Source organism: Sitophilus oryzae, unplaced genomic scaffold (assembly GCF_002938485.1).
Source record: "Sitophilus oryzae breed Bouriz unplaced genomic scaffold, Soryzae_2.0 scaffold_1145_pilon_pilon, whole genome shotgun sequence".
Classification (NCBI taxonomy): domain Eukaryota; kingdom Metazoa; phylum Arthropoda; class Insecta; order Coleoptera; family Curculionidae; genus Sitophilus; species Sitophilus oryzae.
In genome coordinates this window covers 1,094,874-1,118,893 of record NW_022145777.1, presented here as the reverse complement: position 1 = coordinate 1,118,893, position 24,020 = coordinate 1,094,874, and the positions used below count along the sequence as shown (strand labels likewise).

Sequence of the window (24,020 nt, the reverse complement as noted above, 5' to 3'; positions counted from 1 at the left end):
GCTGGTCGGCCGTTTCCAGTGACAATATTGTTGAGCTTATGGAGTGTAGAGGTAGTTGAGCTGTAGCTTGTATAATATCGCGGTGTATATTCGGTTGCATAATGGTAAAATACTAAATAAAATAATATTTAACAATAAAATTATAGTAAACATGATGCAAAAATAATAGCTATTTGTGATATTTTATGAGCTAGCACACAGAGGTCGTTGCGAAGAAATTTGACTGTTACAATATGCAAAATATAAAAGGCAACCCTTGTAATATCGACGTTTTCTTCTGTTTCAGTCTCATCTGTTCTTTGTTATGGAGTACCTCAACGGTGGCGACTTGATGTTCCACATCCAAGCTGAAAGACGATTTTCTGAAGCAAGAGCAAGATTCTACGGTGCTGAAATCGTTTCAGGTTTGAAGTTCTTACACAACAAAGGAATTGTTTACAGGTAAGAAAGAATATTTTTTCTGTAGATGTTATTTATTTACTTAGTTAATTTTCAAAATAATAATATCTTTGCTAACCCAGACTAGACTGCAACAGTACTATTTCAGTTTCTGTGATATATTTCTATGTATAGTCTATCCAACAGGATGGTGTCTGACAGTGACAAATGTGTCTGTCAAATCATATTTTCTGTAATTTTTTGGATGTCGTCTGTTTGGTTGAAATCTGTTCTCTGAGTTGTTGGACAGATTATAATATTACATCGAAAAGAATTTTTTTTATTTTTCACTATTTTTTTATTTTTTTAAGAAATTCGTTCATGTAAAGTCTAAAATCTAGTAAAATTTCATTTTTATGAGTTTTTATGCTCTCCTAATCGGACATATTTCTAGAAAAACCTCTAAAATCCAAAACACATGTATTGTTTATTTCTAAATTAGAAAATTTGTATTAATTAGAACGATTAAAAAAGAACTAAAAAAGAGATTTTAGTAGTTCACAACCTTTAGTCAGTTTAAAATAACGCCAAAGAGACAAAACACATGTAGAGAAAAAATCACAATGTTTATTTCAAAAATAGTAAATTTGTTTCAATCAATAGGCAAACCTAGTTTAATGTTTACTTTATTTCTTTCACTAAACAATCTATATAATAAATTACTAAAGCCTGAAAATATATTACGTTCGTTCCAACCGGACCGAGAACCGATCCTGGGACGGTAATTTCTAGTCGCTCACTTATTGTTTGAAAAGTTTGATCGTTTGTCAAGATTGACAGATGAATTGACTGATAGGAAATTACCGTTCTAGGACTGTTGGAACAAACATATTATAATCGTGTATTTTTATCTAAAATTTTCAATACTATTTATTAACATTATGTATACAGGCTATATTCCGTTGCAAAACCAGGCGAACCAGACCAGTAAACTACGGTAAAGAGCGGTTCTTGAAAAATATCGGTTTGATACGGAACGGTTTGGTAAAATACTGGAAACGTCAAATGTTGCCGTTATCTAATTTCAATACCTCTATTATAAAATTTATCTTATGCCTTTTTAATGTACCTATTCTGTGCTTCTTTTCAATGGAGTTTAATATTAATAAAAGTACTTTATTAATAAACTGTTAAACTCGTTAGACAGCTCAAGTGAAGATTTGCAGATCCAATATTAAAACAGATCAATAATAAATAAACAAATCTAATGAATATTTATATTTTTAGAGCTTACAAAACATTCACGATTACTTGTCTTGTTTTTCATGTTTTCTTTAAATGTTCCTGACTTTAAGAAACAATGGCTGCGTGATAAGTTTAAATGGTCCTAAAAAGTCATTATATTTAGTTAATGAAATTTATTTACCTTTACTGCCTACCTCCATTGTTTTTGGATGTAAATACAAAATATTATTACAAATTTTAGAAATTAAATGAGAATTTCACTCGAACTTCCAATATTTGCTTTATTTCTGTCACATAAATGACATTGATTGACAAACAAAATCAGAAAAACCAGCCTTCTCGCGCTGGTAGTTTGGTGACAGTTATAACCGATTTTTCAGGAACCGCGTTCCGTAATAAGAAAACTTTCAGGAAACCTAGAAACGGAACTTAAAACCATAACCAAGGTACGGTAAAATGATTTGGAATAGAAACATTAATTGAAAAAGAAACAAAAATTTCTGAAAAAAATCGTTAAAAATATTCAAAGAAAAGAGTCGACATATCTAATTTTTCTATCATTGGTAATACACAATAAAATGTAAAAACTATATTTTTATCTGTGGCAGCACTGTTTCTGTCAATCAACTGATCAATAAATGTGAGATCGATTTAACCAAACCAAACCAAACCTATTTTGTATGGCGCGAAAACTTTATAAATAAAATATTTATTTTTAAAGTAATACATAAGCTGTTAAATGTAAGTTGTTATATTATATGTATTGTTAATGATTGTTAAACCTATTTAAATATGTAATAATTTACTGTTTCTAATCACCTTGTTGGAAGTATAATAGATAAAAACCTTAACATCAATGTGTGTTTCTATTCTCCCGAATAGCAGGTGAATAGAAACACAAATGTTATTTTTATTTAATATTTATATGCATATTTTTCAAAAATCAAATTATATGTATACGCAGAACAGAAAACTTAAGCCTACCCAGAAAGAAATAGCATTTTTCAGAACATAGTGGTAAACAGAAAATACCCGCCGAATGGAAGAACAGCACAACGATACCCATATTTAAAAAGGTCAAACAGTCCCAGAAAACTATCGCGGAATAACATTATTAGACAGCACCTTAAGCATTCACTAAGACAACTACAGGAAATAGTAAAACTATACAAATTAGAGACGAACAACAAGTTCGCAAAAAACCGCTCGACTATTGACGCAATATTCATTATTAAGGTGAAATCGTTGAAAAGTCCCTGGAACTTAATAAGCCAGCGTATATGTGTTTTGTAGATATGACAAAAGCTTTCGATAGAGTACGCCTGACAGATATATTGCAGATTCTAGAAACAAAAGGACTAAACCCGAGACTAATCAACTTAATATATGACATCAACACCAACTGCAAAACAGCAATAAAAGTTCAACATCTGTTTACTAACGAGATACTCATCCAAACAGGAATAAGACAAGGTGACTCCCTCAGCCCATTTATATTTAACTTAATCATGGATCAAATAATAGAAAATCTACCAAAAACGGCAGGTTACAAAATGGGAAACACCTTCTTCCACGTTGTATGCTACGCTGATGATGCAGTACTCATTGCAGATACAGAGGACAATCTTCAGAGACTACTACATGCGTTTAATCTAAAGGCCAAACAATTAAACATGATAATCAACACCGAAAAAACAAAATGCCTGGTAACATCCAAGGAGGCGGTAAGGTGCAAACTGGAAGTGGACTCAAAACTGATCGAACAAGTGAATCACTTTCAGTATCTAGGGGTTGGAATATCAAGTTATGGCAACCTGCAGAAAGAAGTTAGAGAACACACTATGAAGGCGTCTCGCATTTCGGGCTGTTTAAATGACATCGTCTGGAGGAACAAGTATCTCAACACAGAGAGCAAGATTAGAATATATAAAGCCGCGATAAGACCAGTCATCACGTACGCAGCCGAAACAAGACACCAGACACGGCCAAAACAATGCAAATGATAGAACAACAGAAATGAAGATGCTGAAGCATACACGGAAAAAACACTACATGATAGGCGAGAAACGGGCGTATTAGAGAGTGGAGCAAATCCAGGATATAGGAAGATAAGGTTTAGACAAGGAGAAGGCACTGGAACAAACACACGTAAGAAAGAAGAATGGACGACAACAGACTAGCAAAAAAGCGCAACAAAACCCAATTGGAAAAGATTCGCAGGAAGGCCGCCAAAACGGTGGAAGAGTGCTGATAAATCCTCCGGGGAGACTTTGTTAAGTTGAACAGGCGATAGCCTACCTATGAGCAACCATAATAGAAAGAAAGAAGAAGAAAGGAAGCAAAGAACAAGCAAAGACCCATGTTTTTAAAATATTCAGGAGAAAATAATACCACATTTTTATCAACCGATTTATATCGCTAATAGTCTACGAAACTGTTTCTATTCACCCCATTTTACAGTAGCAACGGAATACTAATAATTAATTTTAATTTAATAAAAATATAAATTTTTTTTAGTAGAGGTTAAGTTACTTCCTGTTGCCATTTTGACTATGAATTGCTCTCAGCATACTGACAAGTTGATGTACTATCAATTTAACATTTAAATTCACAAAAATTAAAGGAATTATTTGCTATTTTAAAATCTAAAATTAATCAGGTGTTTCAAAATTAACTGGGTGTTAACTATTTTTCTAAAACTTCAATCTTGCTAAACTTGACTGACGACGTTATAAAATAGTTAGCAACGCCCATCACATCAGTTATTGAGAAGGCTTAAAGGCTTCATAATAAATTGCCCGCTTTCATGTAGTTCCAGTAACATTGGGGAAATAGAAAAGTCGAAAAATACGTTTGTATTTTAGGATTAAGTTTGTTGTTTCAAATTTTCGAATATTTTAAACAAAATAAAGAGAGATCTTTAAAATAGAATCTGTATTGATGTTTTCTTGTTCTTTAGTTGATTATACAGGGTGGTCCGACCTGTATTCTAACATTTCCTGAAGACTAATATTTTCACGTCCGTACCTGTGTAAAACTACCGAGTAAAAGAAAATATACATTTACGACGTTTTTTATGTAAAAATTAAGTAAATATTTTTGAGTTTCGGTTTTGCAGTATTGATAAGGCAAGCGATGCTAAAACGGTTTAAAAAGTAGTTTGCTAAGTACTTGCGAACCACTGGACCTGATGATCTTTCGTTAATTTGCATAGGTTCTTCTTGTAAATTGAATATTTGCTGTGATGAATTGTTTTGGAATATTCTCATGCTTGCCGAATAAGGGAATACCATCTCTAATCCGGACAAAATTATGCAATACACATACGGATTTCGTTATGTTTACTACAGTATCGTAATTAATATCGAATTGGGGTTTGCAATACTTGAAATTTGTATGTCATCTTTCGAAAAGAACATTCGATTGTTTTTCTGTCTCAATCTGAAATTAAATATTCGTTTTGTTGTTATCAATAAGCCAGTAGGATATGGCTGTAGTAAAAATAACGCTTCAATGGGGAAAACATTGTCTCCACCAAAAATATGGTACCAGCTGTTGAGGTTTCATCGTGAGGTAATTACAGAAGACTTCGAGTCAGTAACCAATTCTCGAAAAAAATTCCTCCGTCATTATTGCGGCCAGCAAGCCGGTCTCAGTTATCATTGTATACCATCCATCAGCATTGCAGATTGCCATTAAAAAACAATCGAATTGTAATGTTTATATTGTAATTCGAGGAGCCAGAATTTGTTAACTTTTATACATGTTTGCCGTCGATAGCACCCACAGGCAATTTGGCAAATTCCATACATGAGGAGAATCTCCTACTTATTTCCTTCCATCCCTCCTGTCAGGCAATGCCATACTCAGGTTGTAGAGAATTCCCACCAGCCACTGTGGTGTCTGTATAATACTATATAATAGTTGATATAGTATTGGCCTCTCTATTAAAATACAGTCCCAATGAGAAACAAAACTGCAACCAGACACCAAATATCACAAATACAGAAACTGAAAAACTCAAAAAACTCGTTTATAATTAGTATTGGTGGTTCTCGAGATATTTGGAATAAAGGAAATTCTCAATGCCTGTCATCATTGACATAAATTAAACATTGACTAAATAGTTATTAAACTGGAAATCATAAAATTGAAATGTTTTTGTGCGGATTCAATAGAAACTGTTTTATCATCATTTTTCAAGAAACATTTATGGTTAATTTAAAAAATAAAAAAGTTCCCAAATTTATCATTTCAGTTAAATAACTATCAAACTGAACATGTTTTATTTTTGTTAATAATGACATGTATTGACTATTTTCATTCTAAATATCTTGAGCATTGCTCATAGCGATTTTACCAATTTTCATCCAAACATTGACGTTACCTCAGAAATTATTAGGAAAAATCGAAATAAAAATGAAACTTCCACACCCTGTCTTTGAGAGTAAGCATTTTTTGGACATACATTTATACGAACTTTTTTACTTATTTTTATTTGCAGAATATGCTGCCAAAGTTTCCGGAATACAGTTCGGACCACCCTGTATAGGGTGATTCACGATGATGATAGGTTAGACGTTAATAGGATTTTTTTACAAATTTAAATTTTTACATAAAGGCTCTTTCTCCATCTGTATAAATTACTTTCAGTGTTAAATTGTTGCCACACCATTTTAAAAGTAATAGCAACTTTGCTATTTTAAATGAAACACCCAGTATATTATTACATTTTTATATTTCATAATTTTGCTGTATTTTTTGCTGCAAAAAAATCTTAGAGATGGGTCTAAGATTTTTTTTTGCAATAGAGAAAAAAGTCGCTGTAGTGCGACTTGGTGTATTTTCTATTATAACGGTGTTAATGTTTCGGACATGTTGGTCCAAATCTCGCGCGCTTTTCGCAAGAATAAAGTATTACGTTAAAATGTCGCCGAAGCGTTTTATCTGGTCTAATTAGCACAATCCGGGCACGTCGCTCGCGTCAAATTAAAAATCAGTTCGACCATTAAGTAGATTAAGACGTTTTTATACCGTTTCCGCCATAAAGATACAATTTGCTTACTTATGCCGTATGCACACATATGCAGTTTGGTGTGTGGAATTAAGTTTTATCTTGTTCAGGATGATTTTTAAAATATGACTTTTTTGAAATATACAGGATGAGTCTTAAATAAGTGCAAATATTTTTAGGACTGGTATATCTCGTTACAAAAAGAGACATATTTTCTCTTTACCATTTTCAAATAAGTCCAAAATAATCGAGTTATTTAAGTTTGGTTTGGTGCCCATACCCCCTTACCAACCTCCCACCGCCAAAAACCTTGTGGCCAGATTCTCGGGTGCCACAGTATTTTGTGCCAAAAAAAGACGGACAGACGGACAGACGGACAGACGGACAGACGGACAGACGGACAGACGGACAGACGGACAGACGAACAGACGGACAGGCGGACAGACGGACAGACGGACAGGCGGCGGACAGGCGGACGAACGGACAGACGGACGAACCCGGACAGGCGGACGAACGGACGAACGGACAGACGGACAGACGGACGAACGGACAGATGGACAGACGGCAGACGGACAGACGGACGAGGCGGACAGACGGACGAACGGACGAACGGACGAACCCGGGCAGACGGACGGGCGGACAGAGCGGACAAGCGGACAGACGGACAGACGGACCGGAGCGGACGGGTGGACGGGCGGACAGGCAGACCAGGCAGACAGACGGACCCAGACGGACAGACGGACGGACGGACCCAGACGGACAGACGGACAGACGGACAGACGGACGAACGGACGAACGGACAGACGGACAGACGGACAGACGGACGAACGGACGAACGGACGAGCGGACAGACGGACAGACGGACAGACGGACGAACGGACGACCGACAGACGAGACCCAGACCGACGAACGGACAGACCGACAGACGGACAGACGGACAGACGGACAGTGGACAGACAGGACAGCCGCCGAACGGACAGACGGACAGACGGACGGGCCGGACGAGCGGACAGACGGACGAACAGGGGCAGACGGACGAACGAACAGACGGACGAACGGACGAGGCGGATAGGCGGACAGGCGGACAGGCGGACGAGCGGACAGGCGGACAGGCACGGACAGGCGGACGAGCGGACAGACGGACGAGGCAGGACAGGCAGACGAACGGGCGGGAACGGACGAACGGACCAGACAGGACAGAGGCGGACGAACGGACGGGCAGGACCCAGACGGACAGACGGACGAACGGACGAGGCGGACGGAGCAGACGGAATGGACGGACGGACAGACGGACAGACGGACAGACGGACAGACGGACAGATGGACCAGACGGACAGACGGACGAGGCGGACGGGCAGGACGGGCAAGGACAGACGGACGAACGGACGAACGGACAGGCGGACAGACGGACAGACGGACAGACGGACAGACGGACAGGCGGACAGACGGACGAACGGACGAACGGACGACGGACAGACGGACAGACAACGGACGAACGGACGGACGGACAGACGGACAGACGGACAAACGGACAAACGGACAAACGGACAGACGGACAGACGGACAGACGGACAGACGGACGAACGGACAGGGCAATGGACGAACGGACAGACGGACGAACCGACAGACGGCGAACGGACAACCCAGACGGACAGACGGACAGACGGACAGACGGACAGACGGCGGACGAACGGACAGACGGACGAGGCGGACAGGCGGACAGGCGGATGAGCGGACAGGCAGACCCAGGCGAGACAAACGGACAGACGGACAGACGGACAGACGGACGAACCACAGACCAAAACAGACCGACAGGCAATGAACCGACAGACTTGGTAGACCGACAGACAGACGAACACCATGAAAGGAAATATTTTTTGTATTTAGGTCATTTATGGCCCAAAAACTCATTTTGAGTGAAATTAAAAAAAAATTGCCGATCTTAATAGCCTATATTAAACGCCACGAATGTTTGGGAGTGATTCATCGGTCGCTACCATGTGAACTAATCTGTTCAAGGTCACATAAAACTTAATTACAGTGCCGTGGTGTTTCAAGTCATATAATAATCAATATATAATCTGTTGTAATTTGTTGTTTTAAATCATTTTGAATCACTTTCAGTATCTAGGGGTTGGAATATCAAGTTATGGCAACCTGCAGAAAGAAGTTAGAGAACACACTATGAAGGCGTCTCGCATTTCGGGCTGTTTAAATGACATCGTCTGGAGGAACAAGTATCTCAACACAGAGAGCAAGATTAGAATATATAAAGCCGCGATAAGACCAGTCATCACGTACGCAGCCGAAACAAGACCAGACACGGCCAAAACAATGCAAATGATGAGAACAACAGAAATGAAGGTGCTGAGAAGCATACACGGAAAAACACTACATGATAGAGCGAGAAACAAAGATATTAGAGAGTGGAGCAAAATCCAGGATATAGGAAGATGGGTTAGACAAACGAGAAGGCACTGGAACAAACACGTAAGAAGAATGGACGACAACAGACTAGCAAAAAAAGCGCAACAAAACAACCCAATTGGAAAAAGGTCGCAAGGAAGGCCGCCAAAACGGTGGGAGAATGCTGGACGTCGTCCTCCGGGGGAAGACTTGTTAGGATTGAACAGGCGATGCTTTACCTATATGGGCAACCATAATAGAAAGAAAGAAGAAAGAAGAGGAAGCAAAGAACAAAGACCCATGTTTTAAGAGAAATTAAAGGAGAAAATAATACCACATTTTTTAACAGTATATCACTTCAATAGTCTACGAAACTGTTTCTATTCACCCCATTTTACGGTAAGCAACGGAATACTAATAATTAATTTTTAATTTAATATAAAAATATAAATTTTTTTAGTAGAGGTTAAGTTACTTCCTGTTGCCATTTTTGACTATGAATTATCTCAGCATACTGACAAGTTGATGTACTATCAATTTAACATTTAAATTCACAAAAATTAAGGAATTATTTGCTGAACATCCAAATCCTAAAATTAATCAGGTGTTTCAAAATTAACTGGGTGTTAACTATTTTTCCTAAAACTTCCGTCTTGCAACTTGACTGACGACGTTATAAAATAGTTGGCAACCTTATCTGATTATTGAGAAGGCTTAAAAGGCTGCATAATAAAATTGCCCGCTTTCATGTAGTTCCAGTAACATTGGGAAATAGAAAAGTCAGAAAAAATAGTTGTATTTTAGGATTAATTTGTTGTTTCGAGAATTTTCGGAATATTTTAAACAAAATAAAGAGATCTTTAAAAATAGAATCTGTATTGATGTTTTTTCTTGTTCTTTAGTTTGATTGCTTAGGGTGTGGTCCGACTGTATTCTAACGACCACGAAGACTAATAATTTTTCGTCCGTACCTGTGTAAAACTACCGAGTGAAATATATACATTTACGACGTTTTTTATGTAAAAATTAAGTAAATATTTTGAGTTTCGGTTTTACACGTATTGATAAGGTAACGATGCTAAAACGGTTTTAAAAAGTAGTTTGCTAAGTACTTTGCAGTCACTGGACCTGATGATCTTTCGTTAATTTGCAGGTTCTTCTTTGTAATTGAATATTTGCTGTGATGGTGTTTGGAATATTCTCAATACTTGCCGAATAAGAATACCATCTCTAATCGGACAAAATTATGCAATACACATACGGATTTCACGTTATGTTTCTGGTAATATTAGTGTCGCGTCGAATTAAGGGTTTGCAATACTTGAAATTTGTATGTCATCTTTCCGAAAGAACATTCGATTGTTTTTCTGGCCCTTTCAATCTGAAATTAAATATTCGTTTGTTGTTATCAATAAGAGCCAGTAGGATATGGCCTTAGTAAATAACGCTTCAATGGGGAAAACATTGTCTCCCACCAAAATATGGTACCAGCTGTTGGGATTTCATCATTGAGGGTAATTGAGACTTCGAGTCAGTAACTAATTCTCGAAAAAATTCCTCCGTCATTATTGCGGCCAGCAAGCCCGGTCTGGGTATCGTATACCATCCATCAGCATTGCAGATTGCCATTAAAACAATCGAATTGTAATGTTTATAATTGTAATTCGAGGGAGCCAGAATTTGTTAGCTTTTTATACGTATGTGTTTGCCGTCGATAGCACCTGAGGCAATTTGGCAAATTCCATACATAGGAGAATCTCCTATTTCCTTCCATCCCCTCACTGAACAATATACTCAGGTTGTGAAGGTCCAAGCCATGGTATACTTCTATACTACCATAATAGTTGATATAGTATTGTCTCCTCTAGTAAAATACAGTCCCAATGAAACAAAACTGCAACCAGACATGAAATATCTGAAGCCACAGAAACTGAAAACTCAAAAAACTCGTTTATAATTGAGGTAGTGGTTCTCGAGATATTTGGAATCAGAGATTCTCAATGCCTGTCATCATTGACATAAATTAAACATGTTGACTAAATAGTTATTAAACTGAAATCATAAAATTGGAAATGTTTTATTACTTAAAAGTTCAATAGAAATGTTTTTATCATCATTTTTCCGAGAAACTTTTACATTTATAAGTTTAATTTAAAAAATAAAAAGTTCCCAAATTTATCATTTCAGTTAAATAATAGCAAACTGGTTTTATGTTTATTTTTTGTCAATAATGACATGTATTGACTATTTTCATTCTAAATATCTTGAACTGTTGCTCGTAGCGTTTTACCAATTTTCATCCAAGAAATATTGACGTGCCTCAGAAATTAGGAAAAAAATCGAAATAAAAAGTAAACTTCCACACCCAGCATCTCGAAATTAAGCATTTTGGACATACATTTATACGAACTTTACTTATTTTTATATACTGCACAATATGCCAAAGTTCAGAATGAGTTTGGACACCTTGTAGCAGGGTGATTTACTATGATAGTTTAGACGTTAAATAAGTTTTTCAATTTAAATTTTTACACTTAAGGCTCTTTCACCATCTGTATAAATTACTTTCAGTGTTAAATTGTTGCCACATCATTTTAAAAGTAATAGCTTAACTTTGCTATTTTAAATGAAAACACCAGTATATTATTACATTTTATATTTCACAATTTGCTGTATTTTTTGCTGCAAAAATCTTTAGAAGATGGGTCTAAGATTTTTTGCAATAGAAAAAAAAGTCCTTTTAGTTATGACTTGGTGTATTTTTCTAGTTATTATAACGGTGATAAATGTTTCGGACATGTTGAATTCAAATCTGCTTGCTTTCGCGAGAACAAAGAAGTATATTACGTTAAAATAATGTCGCCGGAAAGCGTTTTATCTGAATCCTAATTATGCAATCCGGGCACGTCACGCTCGCGTCAAATTAAAATATCAGTTCTTTCATTAAGTAGATTAAGACGTTTTTATACCGTTTCCGCCATAAAGATACAATTTAGCTTACTTATGCCGTATGCACATATACAGTTTGGTGTGTGGAATTAAGTTTTTATCTTGTTCAGGATGATTTTTAAAAAATATGACTTTTTAAATATACAGGATGAGTCTTAAATAAGTGCAAATATTTTTAGGACTGGTATATCTCGTTAAAGAGACATGTTTCTCTTTACCATTTTCAAATAAGTCCAAAATAATCGAGTTATTTAAGTTTGGTTTGCCGCTACCCCCTTACCAACCTCCACCCCGCCAAAAACTATTGAATTCTCGGGTGCCACAGGCATTTTTGTGCCAAAAAGAACGGACAGACGGACAGACGGACGGGCGGACGAACGGACCGGCGGACGAAGACGGACAGACGGACAGACGAACGAACGGATAGACGGACAGACGGACGAACCGGGACCCAGGCGGACAGCGGACAGACGGACGAACGCGGACAGACGGACAGGCGAGGACGAACGGACGGGTGGACCTTGAACGGACAGACGGACCGGAGCGGACGAATGGACAGACGGACGACGGACGAACGGACGAACGGACGAACGGACAGACGGACAGACGGACGAACGGACAGACGAACGGACAAGCGGACAGACGGCAGACGGACCAGACGGACAGACGGACAGACGGACGAATTGGACGGACAGACGGACAGACGGACAGACGGACGGACGAACGGACGAACGGACGGGCGGACAGACGGACCGGCGAACGGACGAACGGACAGACGGACGAACGGACGGGCGGACGAACGGACAGACGGACGAACAGCGGACGAACGGACGAACGGACGGGCGGACGAACGGACAGACGGACAGACCGACAGACGGACAGACCGACAGACGGACAGACCGACAGACGGACAACGAACGGACGAACGGACGGGCAGACGGACAGACGGACAGACCGACAGACGGACAGACGGACGAACGGACAGACGGCGGACAGGCGGACGAACGGACGAACGGACAAGACGGACAGACGAACGAACGGACAGACGGACAGACGGATAGGCGGACAGGCGGACAGGCGGACAGGCGGACAGGCGGACAGGCGGACGGGCGGACAGGCGGACAGACGGACCGGAGCGGACGAACGGACGGGCAAGACAGACGGACCGGAGCGGACAGGAGCGGACGAGGCGACGGGCCGGACAGACGGACGAACGGACGAACGAACGGACAGACGGACAGACGGACAGATGGACGAACGGACAGACGGACAGACGGACAGACGGACAGACGGACGAATGGACAGACGGACAGACGGACAGGCGGACAGACGGACGAACGGACAGACGGACGAACGGACGAACGGACAGGCGGACAGACGGACGAACGGACAGACGGACAGACGGACGAGCGGACAGACGGACGAACGGACGGGCGGACAGACGGACAGACGGACAGACAGTTAGCGAACGGACGAACGGACGAACGGACAGACGGACAAACGGACAAACGGACAGAACGGACGAGGACAGACGGACAGACGGACAGACGGACGAACGGACAGACGGACAGACGGACAAGACGGACAGGCGGACAGGCGGACAGGCGGACAGGCGGACAAACGGACAAACGGACAGACGGACGGGCGGACAGACGGACAGACGGACGGCGGACAGGCGGACCAGGCGGACAGGCGGACAAACGGACAAACGGACAGACGGACAGACGGACGAACGGACAGACCGACGAACCGACAGACCGACAGGCAGTGAACCGACAGACTGACAGACCGACAGACAGACGAAGACACCGAAAATATTTTGTATTTAGGTCATTTATGGCCCAAAAACTCATTTTGAGTGAAATTAAAAAAAATTGCCGATCTTAGCCTATATTAAACGCCACGAATGTTTGGGAGTGATTCCATCGGTCGCTACCGTAATGAACTAATCTGTTCAAGGTCACATAAAACTTAATTCCAGTGCCGTGGTGTTTCAAGTCATATAATAATCAATATATAATCTGTTGTAATTTGTTGTTTTAACTGTCAAAACCTTGTCAAAACATATATTTGGTTATAAATATAAAACGGAATGCCCCATTGGTCGCACGGCAAGCACACCAATGGACTGACGCACAAAAACGAATCAATCAAAGAAACGCGATATAGTATCGTCTTTGTTAATCACGCTAACATTTTAGAATAAGTAGGAGGAGCGCAGGCAGATGATTAGACCGGGCTTTTAAAAACCTACGTCTGCGGTAAAAATTTACGTTTTTAATGTAAAAATGATAGCGCGCGTGTCGATTCTACTTCATCAAGCGATGATCACTCCAAAACTTCCCTTCGTGGCGTTTACTCTACCATATCTGTTGGTATGGTCGGCTAAAAAATAATTCAGTGGTATTAGGTAACTCATCAAATAAATAATTGATATTGTGCTAGAAACATTAAAAACTTAAACGAACTTAAATAAATCAGAAACTATACCAAGATAAATCATTTTAACAATCTCGTTCCTGTAATACACAATTAATTATATAATTAAATCCACGGCACACGGTATTCCACCACTGTCGGCAATAAATTCAAATTTCTAAACTAAGCTCTTTAGCTCGAGTATGTTTTACTAAACAAATTCGCAAGAGGGTGTGTAAAGGTTGTACGAGACAGAGGTTGTTCTCTGTTCCCGTTTTATTCGTGTGGTTCTCCCTAGCTCGGTTGTTGTTGTTCGTGTTGTTCTTCTTCCTTGTCTACTTTCATAAACTTTAATTGAGAACGGAACAGGCCGTGGAACAATTAGCCTTCGGTGTGTACGGTGGAAAGAGACTTTAATGGAATTTGGAATGAATTAATATGGTTGTTAACATGAGTGATTATTTAATAAGAAAACCGCGCTTGTATGTGAAATATTATTTCAAACAGATTATACACTACTCAAAACAATTATCGTATATTTGAATAAAGTAATACATATTTCTAACTGAAGCATGCATTTTTCTGTCTTTCTCTTGAGTTTTTAGGGTAATTAGGGTGCGAATCATAGAGGTTAAAATTAAAAGTACGAATTGACATTTAATTTTTTTTAGTCGGCAAACTATTTGGTGCAAAAGTGAAAACAATACATTTTTATGGAGCCGATCCACAGTGCTTCGTCCCATGGACAAAAATCGAAAAAAAGTTAAAATTTACTAATATCTGAATATGTAATTTTATACTTATAGCAATGTTCAACCATCCTGTATATTATTTTTCATAAACAGCGTTTTTTGTTAGCAAATATTTTCACTAAAAATAAATTTTGCGATCATTATCTTATCAGTGAAAAGAATAACATTCATAGTAGTTCTGTATATTATGGAGTTAAACGGTACGTACTTAATTGAAAGCCACTATGAATATTGTTAAACAAGGTATGTACTTTAAATTTATTTCTAAACAAGGTCGTGATTGTTTAGTTTTTATTTATTTTTTAAGATGATTCTTAAATGGGTATAAAAATTTTACGTTTTCAAACTTCAAAAAGGCATTTAAAAAAAAACATCAAAACATATCGTATTTATTAAATATTTTTGTTGTCATATTCATACACTTTTAATTTTTGTATAGTTCACCTACGTCTGCTTGCGACGAACTTTATTTTATAATACTTTTCAGATGGAGTAAAATTGATAAGCAATGCCGATCTGGTTAATACTTGGCTCGATCATAAGGACAAGAAATCAAAATTATATGTATTTCAAAAAATGTGTTCTTTATTAGATATTGATGAACCCTCCAGTCAAATGAGACACCACTTGTGCCTGAAAAAGTCCACTATGTTGGAGCGAAACGTCGCATAAAAAAAGTTTCCATCTTTCAGTTTATTATAAAACCACATACCCAAGAAAAGGAAAAAATAATATATGGATATGGTCTATTAAAGAGGTAACTATTAACATCTGAACCCCTCATACCAACAAAAAGAACAGTAACAACGCGAAAAAGTAACATATTATAAAATGATGTACAGAAATATCTTATATGTGAGGATACATCGTCTACCTGTGATTTGGATACTATAAATTTGGAAGATTCTGTCAGCAGTGATTCTTCTGAATCAGAGTAGTTACGATCTATGCATTTTGTTGTCCTAAAGTAAATTTATAGTATCTTAAGTTTTTTTTTAATTAAATATTACTTTAATAAAAATGTTTTTCTTTAATTAATTAAAGAAAAACATTTTTATTTTATATTAGACTTATATTGTAGGAATCATGTTCTAATGTTATTTCAATTCTTTTTTATCACAGGGATTTATTTAATACTTACACCGTTTTCATACTATAAATTAATTATTATTTGCTTAGATGGAACACATATTATATAGATGGAACACAATATTATTTATAAGATTTTTTTTTCATAAACCTGGGACTAAGAACATCATCTTTTAGTACAATGAGAGTACTCATTATATGTGTCAAATAAACCTAGTTTGAATAAATTGCCTACAATAAAAGAGAAGTTTTGCATTTTTGTCCTCTAGAGCCATATGATCGAAGCACTGTGCGATCGGCCCAATATTTGATTGCATTTTTATTTCGAATTTCTCCAAATAATACCTGAATTAACATCGATATTTGGATGACAATTGGTGTCTGGGAGTTTTTTGACATGAGAAATTTGATTTTGATGTCAATATGACTCTTACTTGTATAGGGCGCTAGCAACATAGTTTTTGGTTGGTTTGAAGAGTTATAACTTTTTGTCCGTACCTGTATAAAACTACTGAGTAAAAAAATATACATTTACGACGTTTATTACGTAAAAAAGGTTTCTTGGCAAAAATCTTTACGAATAATGGTTCTCGAGATATTTGAAACCGAAATTATCAATACCTGTAATCACTGTCATGAATTAAACATGTTAACTAAATAGTTCTTAGTCTGAAATAATAAATTTGATTTTTTTGTGCCAAAAGTTTACAGAAACTGTTTATTATAATTTTTTTTCAAGAAAAATTGATTACGTAATTTAAAAATCAAAGACAACAAAATAAAATACTAAAAATAATGATAATTAAACTAGATAAACTAACACCAACAGAAGAAGTATATAAAAAAACAGGAGAACTAAACATAAGACAATTAATAAAATCCTAATATATTACTTTTACACAAAATCAAAAATAAATTAATAAAAACAAATATTTCTTTAAAAACTAACAAACAAATAAACACTTACGAAACTAGAAGAAAACCAGACATAAGAATAGCGAAGAGAACTCAAAAAAAAAACTTTCACAAAAACTAACAACAGAAACTACCACAATATATAATATGTTAGCAAAAGAATTAACACAACTAAATTATAAAAATAATAAAGAAAAAAATTAAATACATGATATTTGAGAAAAGCGTATAAACGTAGACGACATAGACCAATTTATAAAAAAAGAACAATGCTTTCGATACCACGTGCCCAGGGAGAGTCTTAAAAGTCTTCAAACTGTTGCAGATGAAGAAGGACGCAACCAACAACTGTCACGAAGATAAAGCATAATAATATTATTGAATTTATTTTAAACAGTTGTATATATATATATATATTTTAGTTAATAATATTATATACATATCGTCAAAAAGTTTCAAGTGTATCATTTCAGTCTAGTAACTATCTATTCAACATGTTCATTCTTATTTTTTGTCAATAATGACATGTATTGACTATTCCCATTCTAAATATCTCGAGAAGGGTTGCTCGTAACGATTTTTACCAAGAGACATTTTTTACGTAAAAAAATGCGAAAATGTACTTTTTTTTACTCAGCAGTTCTATACAGGTACGGACAAAATGTTATTTCCCTTCAAAACAGTTAAAACACATGTAGGTGGCGCCCTCTACAAATAGGAGTCATAATGACATCAAAATCAAATTTCTCATGTCAAAAAACTAACAGACACCAATTTTCATCCAAATACTGACGTTACTGCAGAAATTATTTGAAAAAAATCGAAATATAAAAATGAAACTTCTACACCCTGTATCTCCCAACAGGGGCGGATACAGAAATTTATTTTAGGGAGGCCCAAATCAAAATAATGTAAAATGTGCCTTTTAGGGTCTAATTTTTTAACCCAAAAAGGCTAATATTTAATCTAACTTATATGAATGTCTCTGAATCCCTCTGCTCACACTTCTAAGAAGTTTTTTATTTGCTCTAAAACTTTACTATTAAAATCATACTATTTTACCATTACCCCACAACACCCCATATATCAGAAAAGAGCATGTTTTTTCTATAACAAAAAGTATTTCTTTTGATAAATTTAAAAAGTGGAATTTTCTCGTTAGGGTACTAGCGACTAAATTGTTGATTAAGAACCTGCGATACTGCTAATTATTCTCATACCAGGGCAAAAGTTCCTCCTGCTTAGTTTTAAATAGAGACATAATGGGTCTTAAAACGTGTTTTCCCCAAAAGAGATATTAAAACTTTAAAATTAGAACAGAGCGGTTTTTAAAAGCGTTTGAACAATAGTTTCCGTCTGGATTTCCCGAAGATGAGAGGAAAAAGTCTCTTACAATGTCTTTGTTGTTGCGCCCAATTAGGGTAATTTATCATGTCTTGCGTGTTTTTACAGTTTGTAAAAAGATGTTTATTAAAATGAGATAAAATATTCTTGTAGGATATAAAAACAATTACAAACAATATTATAATATTAAAAAAGATATAAATGAAATATCTTCTTGTGGACTGACTTTATACAACCTCCCAACTGCAATGTACAGGGGTGTCTCATTTGGTTGACATCATACGGTATCTCCGTTATTAGTGAAGATAGAGGGTGCCGGTTTGCACAAACTTGTTCCTTTTTGTCAAACAGGAATATGCTTCCTTAAACACAATTTTTATAAAAACTTCTTCGTTTCTGAGCTACAGGAGTCTTTTGAAAAACTTTGCAATTTGGGATACTCCCCGTGACCTATTATTTGTGAAAGATATCGAGAAATTGAAAACTGTTTATTGTAGAACTTTTTACGTAGAATACAGTGGCGTAGTCTGTTACTCTTCGAAAAGAATATTTTTGAAGATATAATCTAAAGTTATGTTTTTTTAAAAGGACCACTCTGTATATTTATAAATTATATAAACTGGCTTGCATAAGCTTCCCAAAAATATATACCACTCTATATTTATTTTTACTATTTACTGGAATATGAACAATTACTATCTGATAACAATTACTTAATAAGGTAAAACCAAAAAGCCCCAAACTTTGTGTATGATTATTTTTAATTTTTACGTATGTTATTTTTATTTATGTTATGTTCTTTAATATCAAAGAAGCGATTGCCATACTTTACTAACATCTACAGATGCATGAGCAATACCTACATTTATTTTTATTAGATTGTATTAAAAAATCCTCTTTTATTTTTCTTTTAGAGGCTATCGCTTCTTTCATTATAATTTTGGCGTTATTAAAATTTATTCTCTGCCCTGTGTTCCATGAATACTGACAAATCTTAAAATAAAAAATAAATTATAAAATTTAATAAAGTTACTCTTAAATAATAAAATTCCCAATTGTAACAGTATTCACGCTACTCACTCTGAAGGCACTAGCCCATCAAAACCACGACCAGATCAAAACGATTTATAAAACAGTAATGCCATCGAAGAAATATTAAATTATTCCGATCCGACTCCAGCAAAATGGAAATGGCGAAAATGGAGGAAAAAAACAGGAAAAGGCCGTAGCGGCAATTCCAGGGATCCCTTTTACTGGCGATCGTCGATCGGGACTTGTCGGGAAATCTCCGACTTTTTCCAGTATTTCACCTCGTAAACCCCTCACTGAAGGCATCGTAAGTGTCAATTTTTAAGGCCTTTCTCCCATTTGGGCCCCGAACATATATACAGGCCTCAGCGGTCTGCATAATGGAGAGGTTTGTCGACAGCTGAAAAGCTAGATCATCAAACGTCTAGATAGTAGCTGGAGCTAGAGATGAGTAGATCAAGATGGATACGAATCTATGGACCTTTCTCTGGTGCAGTGTGCATTCACCAATTAATAGAATACTTAAATGGTCCTTGCTTTATCTAGTCTGTTTTTTATGGGATATGTTAAAGACAGTGTTTACAAAACTCAACCAACTATTGTCGACGTTATGAGAGAAATTATTGTAGCTACTTTTCTAGGTAGAACTCCACATATGCCTTTTAAAATGAAAAGATCCTTTTGAAAAGACAATCATTTTATGCAGTTAACAGGAAAGGAAGCATTTTGAGCATCTGATTTTATCTAGGTAATTTTTGTCACATAATTATAGGTTTATATCTAGTTTTAATTCTGTAATAATATTAAAAAATGTTTTAAACGTGTATCTTTTTATTACCGTTGAGTATTTTACTATACAATCTTTAATTTTTGTTAAATTAACATAAGGTATATCACAGCCACCCTAGATTTTTTCAAATAATAAAGATCTACTGACGCAAAATCACAAAAATTAAAATATCTAGGAAAATCTTTCTCTGAGGGGTAATACAGTACTGAGGTATACTGAGGTATAAACCTTAATAATATTTTGAAGATATATAAATTCCCCATTGAACACCGGAAAAATATACAGTGTGTTCCATTTAAAATAAAGGAGTAACTTAGCTTTTGTAAGTGACTAATTTTCCATATTAATTTTGTCTCATCCTGTATAACATTTCGGGTCAAATTTCATTTTGGTTTAACATACAATGGTTACTGTAATTAAATATCAGGCTATACAAGGTCAACTAAAATTTAGGTAGCTGTTATCGAAATTTTAAATTTACTCCTCATTTTCACAAAATGTGAAATATGTCAAAATCCTTAGATTTTAGGTATATGCCTCTTTAATAAAACTTACCTTTAATTTTTTCCTAGAATCCGAAAATCAATTAATATATAGGGTATTCCATCAGAAAAAAACACAACTTTGATGTGTAACTTTTTTTAGGGACACCCTGTATAATTCTATATATTTTTATAAAATGCTTTCAGTTAATGTTAATAAAATGCTGCAAAATTTTCATTTCGATATAAACTACCGTTCTCCTTGGAGCTTCCGCGGCGAATGAGAGGCGCCACCCTGTAGATATGTATAGGTAAAATCAGTTTGTACAAATTCCATCTGGAAAGTCTTTAAATTAATTATTGAAATTAACGGTAGTTTTGTTTAGTTTACTTACGGTAGTTTTGATGGTAGGCTGTAATTGTGCCTCGACTATCTTTTATTAGTATGTAACGCTTAAGGCAACTCTACTAAATAAATTGAACAGCAAATATCAGGTGATAAGGATTTGGTAAAATCCAAACATAAGATTTGTTCTAAAATACTTTTTTTAAATACTTATAATAAATAAAATGTCTTTCAGAGATTGTGTCTAGCTTGAATACGGTCTAAGATCCTTTTTTCTAACCTTCTTTACTATCCTACTTTACTGGTTTTTTTTCTCAGAATTTGACGCTTTTTCTACTGCTTCATCGACAATCACAGCCATCCACTTCGCAAAAAGATTTGCCTTAACTAAGGACTCTTTGATATTTTATTTCTTCCTATTCCACTTCCTTTAGAAATATATATCGTTAGAATAACTCTGGCTCAGGGATACGCTAAAATAAAATATTTTTTTCGACTGAGATGGTTTTTAGTTTTATAATTTTACAGATTTTTTTTTTGTTTTATAATTTTAAGAATCAAACAACGGTACAATGTGTGCTTCAGCCTGAGGAAGGCTCTTTTCTCTTTCTCTTTCTTTTTTTCTTTTCTTTTTTTTTCTTTTTCTTTTTCTTTTTCTTTTTCTTTTTCTTTTTCTTTTTCTTTTTCTTTTTCTTTTTCTTTTTCTTTTTCTTTTTCTTTTTCTTTTTCTTTTTCTTTTTCTTTTTCTTTTTCTTTTTCTTTTTCTTTTTCTTTTTCCTTTTCCTTTTCTTTTTCTTTTTCTTTAATAATGCCCCAAGGGAGTTATGACTCTATTTAAGAAAAAAATAACTATACTTTGAGAGAACTAAAATAATCAAATGGTTACTCCAGCCATTTTCAATTAAATTTGATAAATTTGCTTCCTGAACTCTTAAGAAGAGCCAAAGAAATTTTCTTGACGGCTAACAAAATCAATTAGAGGTAAACAAACCGAAAGAAGTCTATTGACGCCTGCCTCTTCCGCTCAAAAACTGTTGCAAAACAAGCCCGAAACGTTCGCTAATCTTGTTATTTTGCGCGACGTCGAAATATTGACAGAATAAATCAGAAGATCTCCAAAACTACGTCTCTTCATCGGCATGTCCCCTGAAGAACGTAACGTCTGAATCGAGTTACCTTTCCCCATCAGAGATTAAAAGACTTAGAGTGACAAATATTCTGGATAGAGGTTTTGTGAGGTGGCTATTATTGGTATATTCCACTGCGATCTTTACAGATCTATTGTGGTACCTCTTCTGATCTCTAGATTGCATTCTCAAGTTATATCCTTTTCAGATTTCGAATTGATGGTTTTAAGTGCTGCTTCACTATCTCCTGTTTCCGATAGTTTCTATTTAAGATTAAGTTGTACGCATCTTTCCATAGCGTAGATTACTGCCCGAAAAAACGATTATTTATAATATTATAGACATAATCTGATAGAAAAACTGTATATAACAGTATTTCAAACCATCATTTAAAAAGATATAATTCAGTTTTAAAGTTTTAAGCTTAATGAGTTAAAATACTTACATAATTAACACAATTATTTGACAACAATTTAAGTGTTAAAAATCTTAAACATCCAGCAATCATATTGAAGTATGATGTGTAATTTTTGAAATGATTATGTTGATGAATTTATATGTAACCCCATGCATAGTAAATTTAAAACATAAGAAACATTTTTGTGAATAAGATGGATTATATGACCACCATCTAGAAGATCAATATTAACTAGATTTAAAGGACATTAGCTCAGATAAGATATGGTAGACCGGATAAATCTTGCGTTGCCGAACATATTGTTGATAAAGAACATTGTATAGATCTTAATAATTTAAAATTAATTAAACAAGTCTCAAATTACAAGCAATTAGATGCATATGAAAGCATCAGAATTAATAAATGTAAAGATAGTATGAACAGAGTCAACGGTCCAATTCCTTCAAGTTCTTTGTTCCTACTACTCTAGTGGCGGAAATTTAACTGTTACGCTCAGTTGGCTCTGACTCGGTTTGGCTAGATTTTGCCACGCCCACTCGGTGCCCACTGAGCGAGTATATAAACGCTCAACTTGTAGATTGTACTTTAGTATATAATCATCTGCTGATGATGCTAACATGGATTAGCAAACGTTTTGGTGTATTGTGGTGATTTATTGTTTTATTTTGTAGTGAAATGGACTCTTAAGCTCATGGATTTGTATAACTCGGTTGTTGGCTCCTGCTACTGGTAACTTTTATCGCTCTGAATTCTGAATTTCCATCCAAGGTAGAAAATATGGCGGGAACGAAAGATAATCGAAGCGCGAGGAAGGCCAAGTGACGGATCGTTCGAACTAAGAGACGCTTGAACTAATCAGATTGGCAGCGTTAAATGTTTGTTTTACTTCCGACGATGTTGATTTTCGTCGGATTTTCCAAGAAAAGGTGAACAGCTGAGACGCCGAAAGAAAATTTCAAACATTCTAATTATGATTACAGTAAAACTTTTCTGTCTTGAAATTACGCTTAGAGGTTACCTGTTTGGAAAATTATATTTGAAAACTTATGTTTGTAAAAATTATGTTTAGAAAAATTATGTTTGGAAAAATTATGTTTGGAAATTATGCTTGAAAAATTATGTTTGGAAAATTATGTTTGGAAAATTATATTTGGAAAATTATGTTTGGAAAATTATGTTTGGAAAATTATGTTTGGAAAATTATGTTTGGAAAATTATGTTTGGAAAATTATGTTTGGAAAATTATGTTTGAAAAATTATGTTTGGAAAATTATGTTTGGAAAAAAATGTGTCTCATAGACAGCCAAATTAAGAAATT

The 24,020-nt window shown here is 35.9% G+C and overlaps 1 protein-coding gene across 1 annotated transcript in view; it reads left to right on the top strand.

Moving 5' to 3' along the window:
* The window catches only part of LOC115886576 (probable serine/threonine-protein kinase DDB_G0278845), a 107,934-nt gene that overhangs the window by 74,827 nt on the left and 9,087 nt on the right, over window positions 1-24,020 (top strand). The window contains exon 5 of the mRNA XM_030905810.1: window positions 287-441. Coding sequence (XP_030761670.1) covers window positions 287-441 — 155 coding nt within the window. The remainder of the gene's footprint in view (window positions 1-286; window positions 442-24,020) is intronic.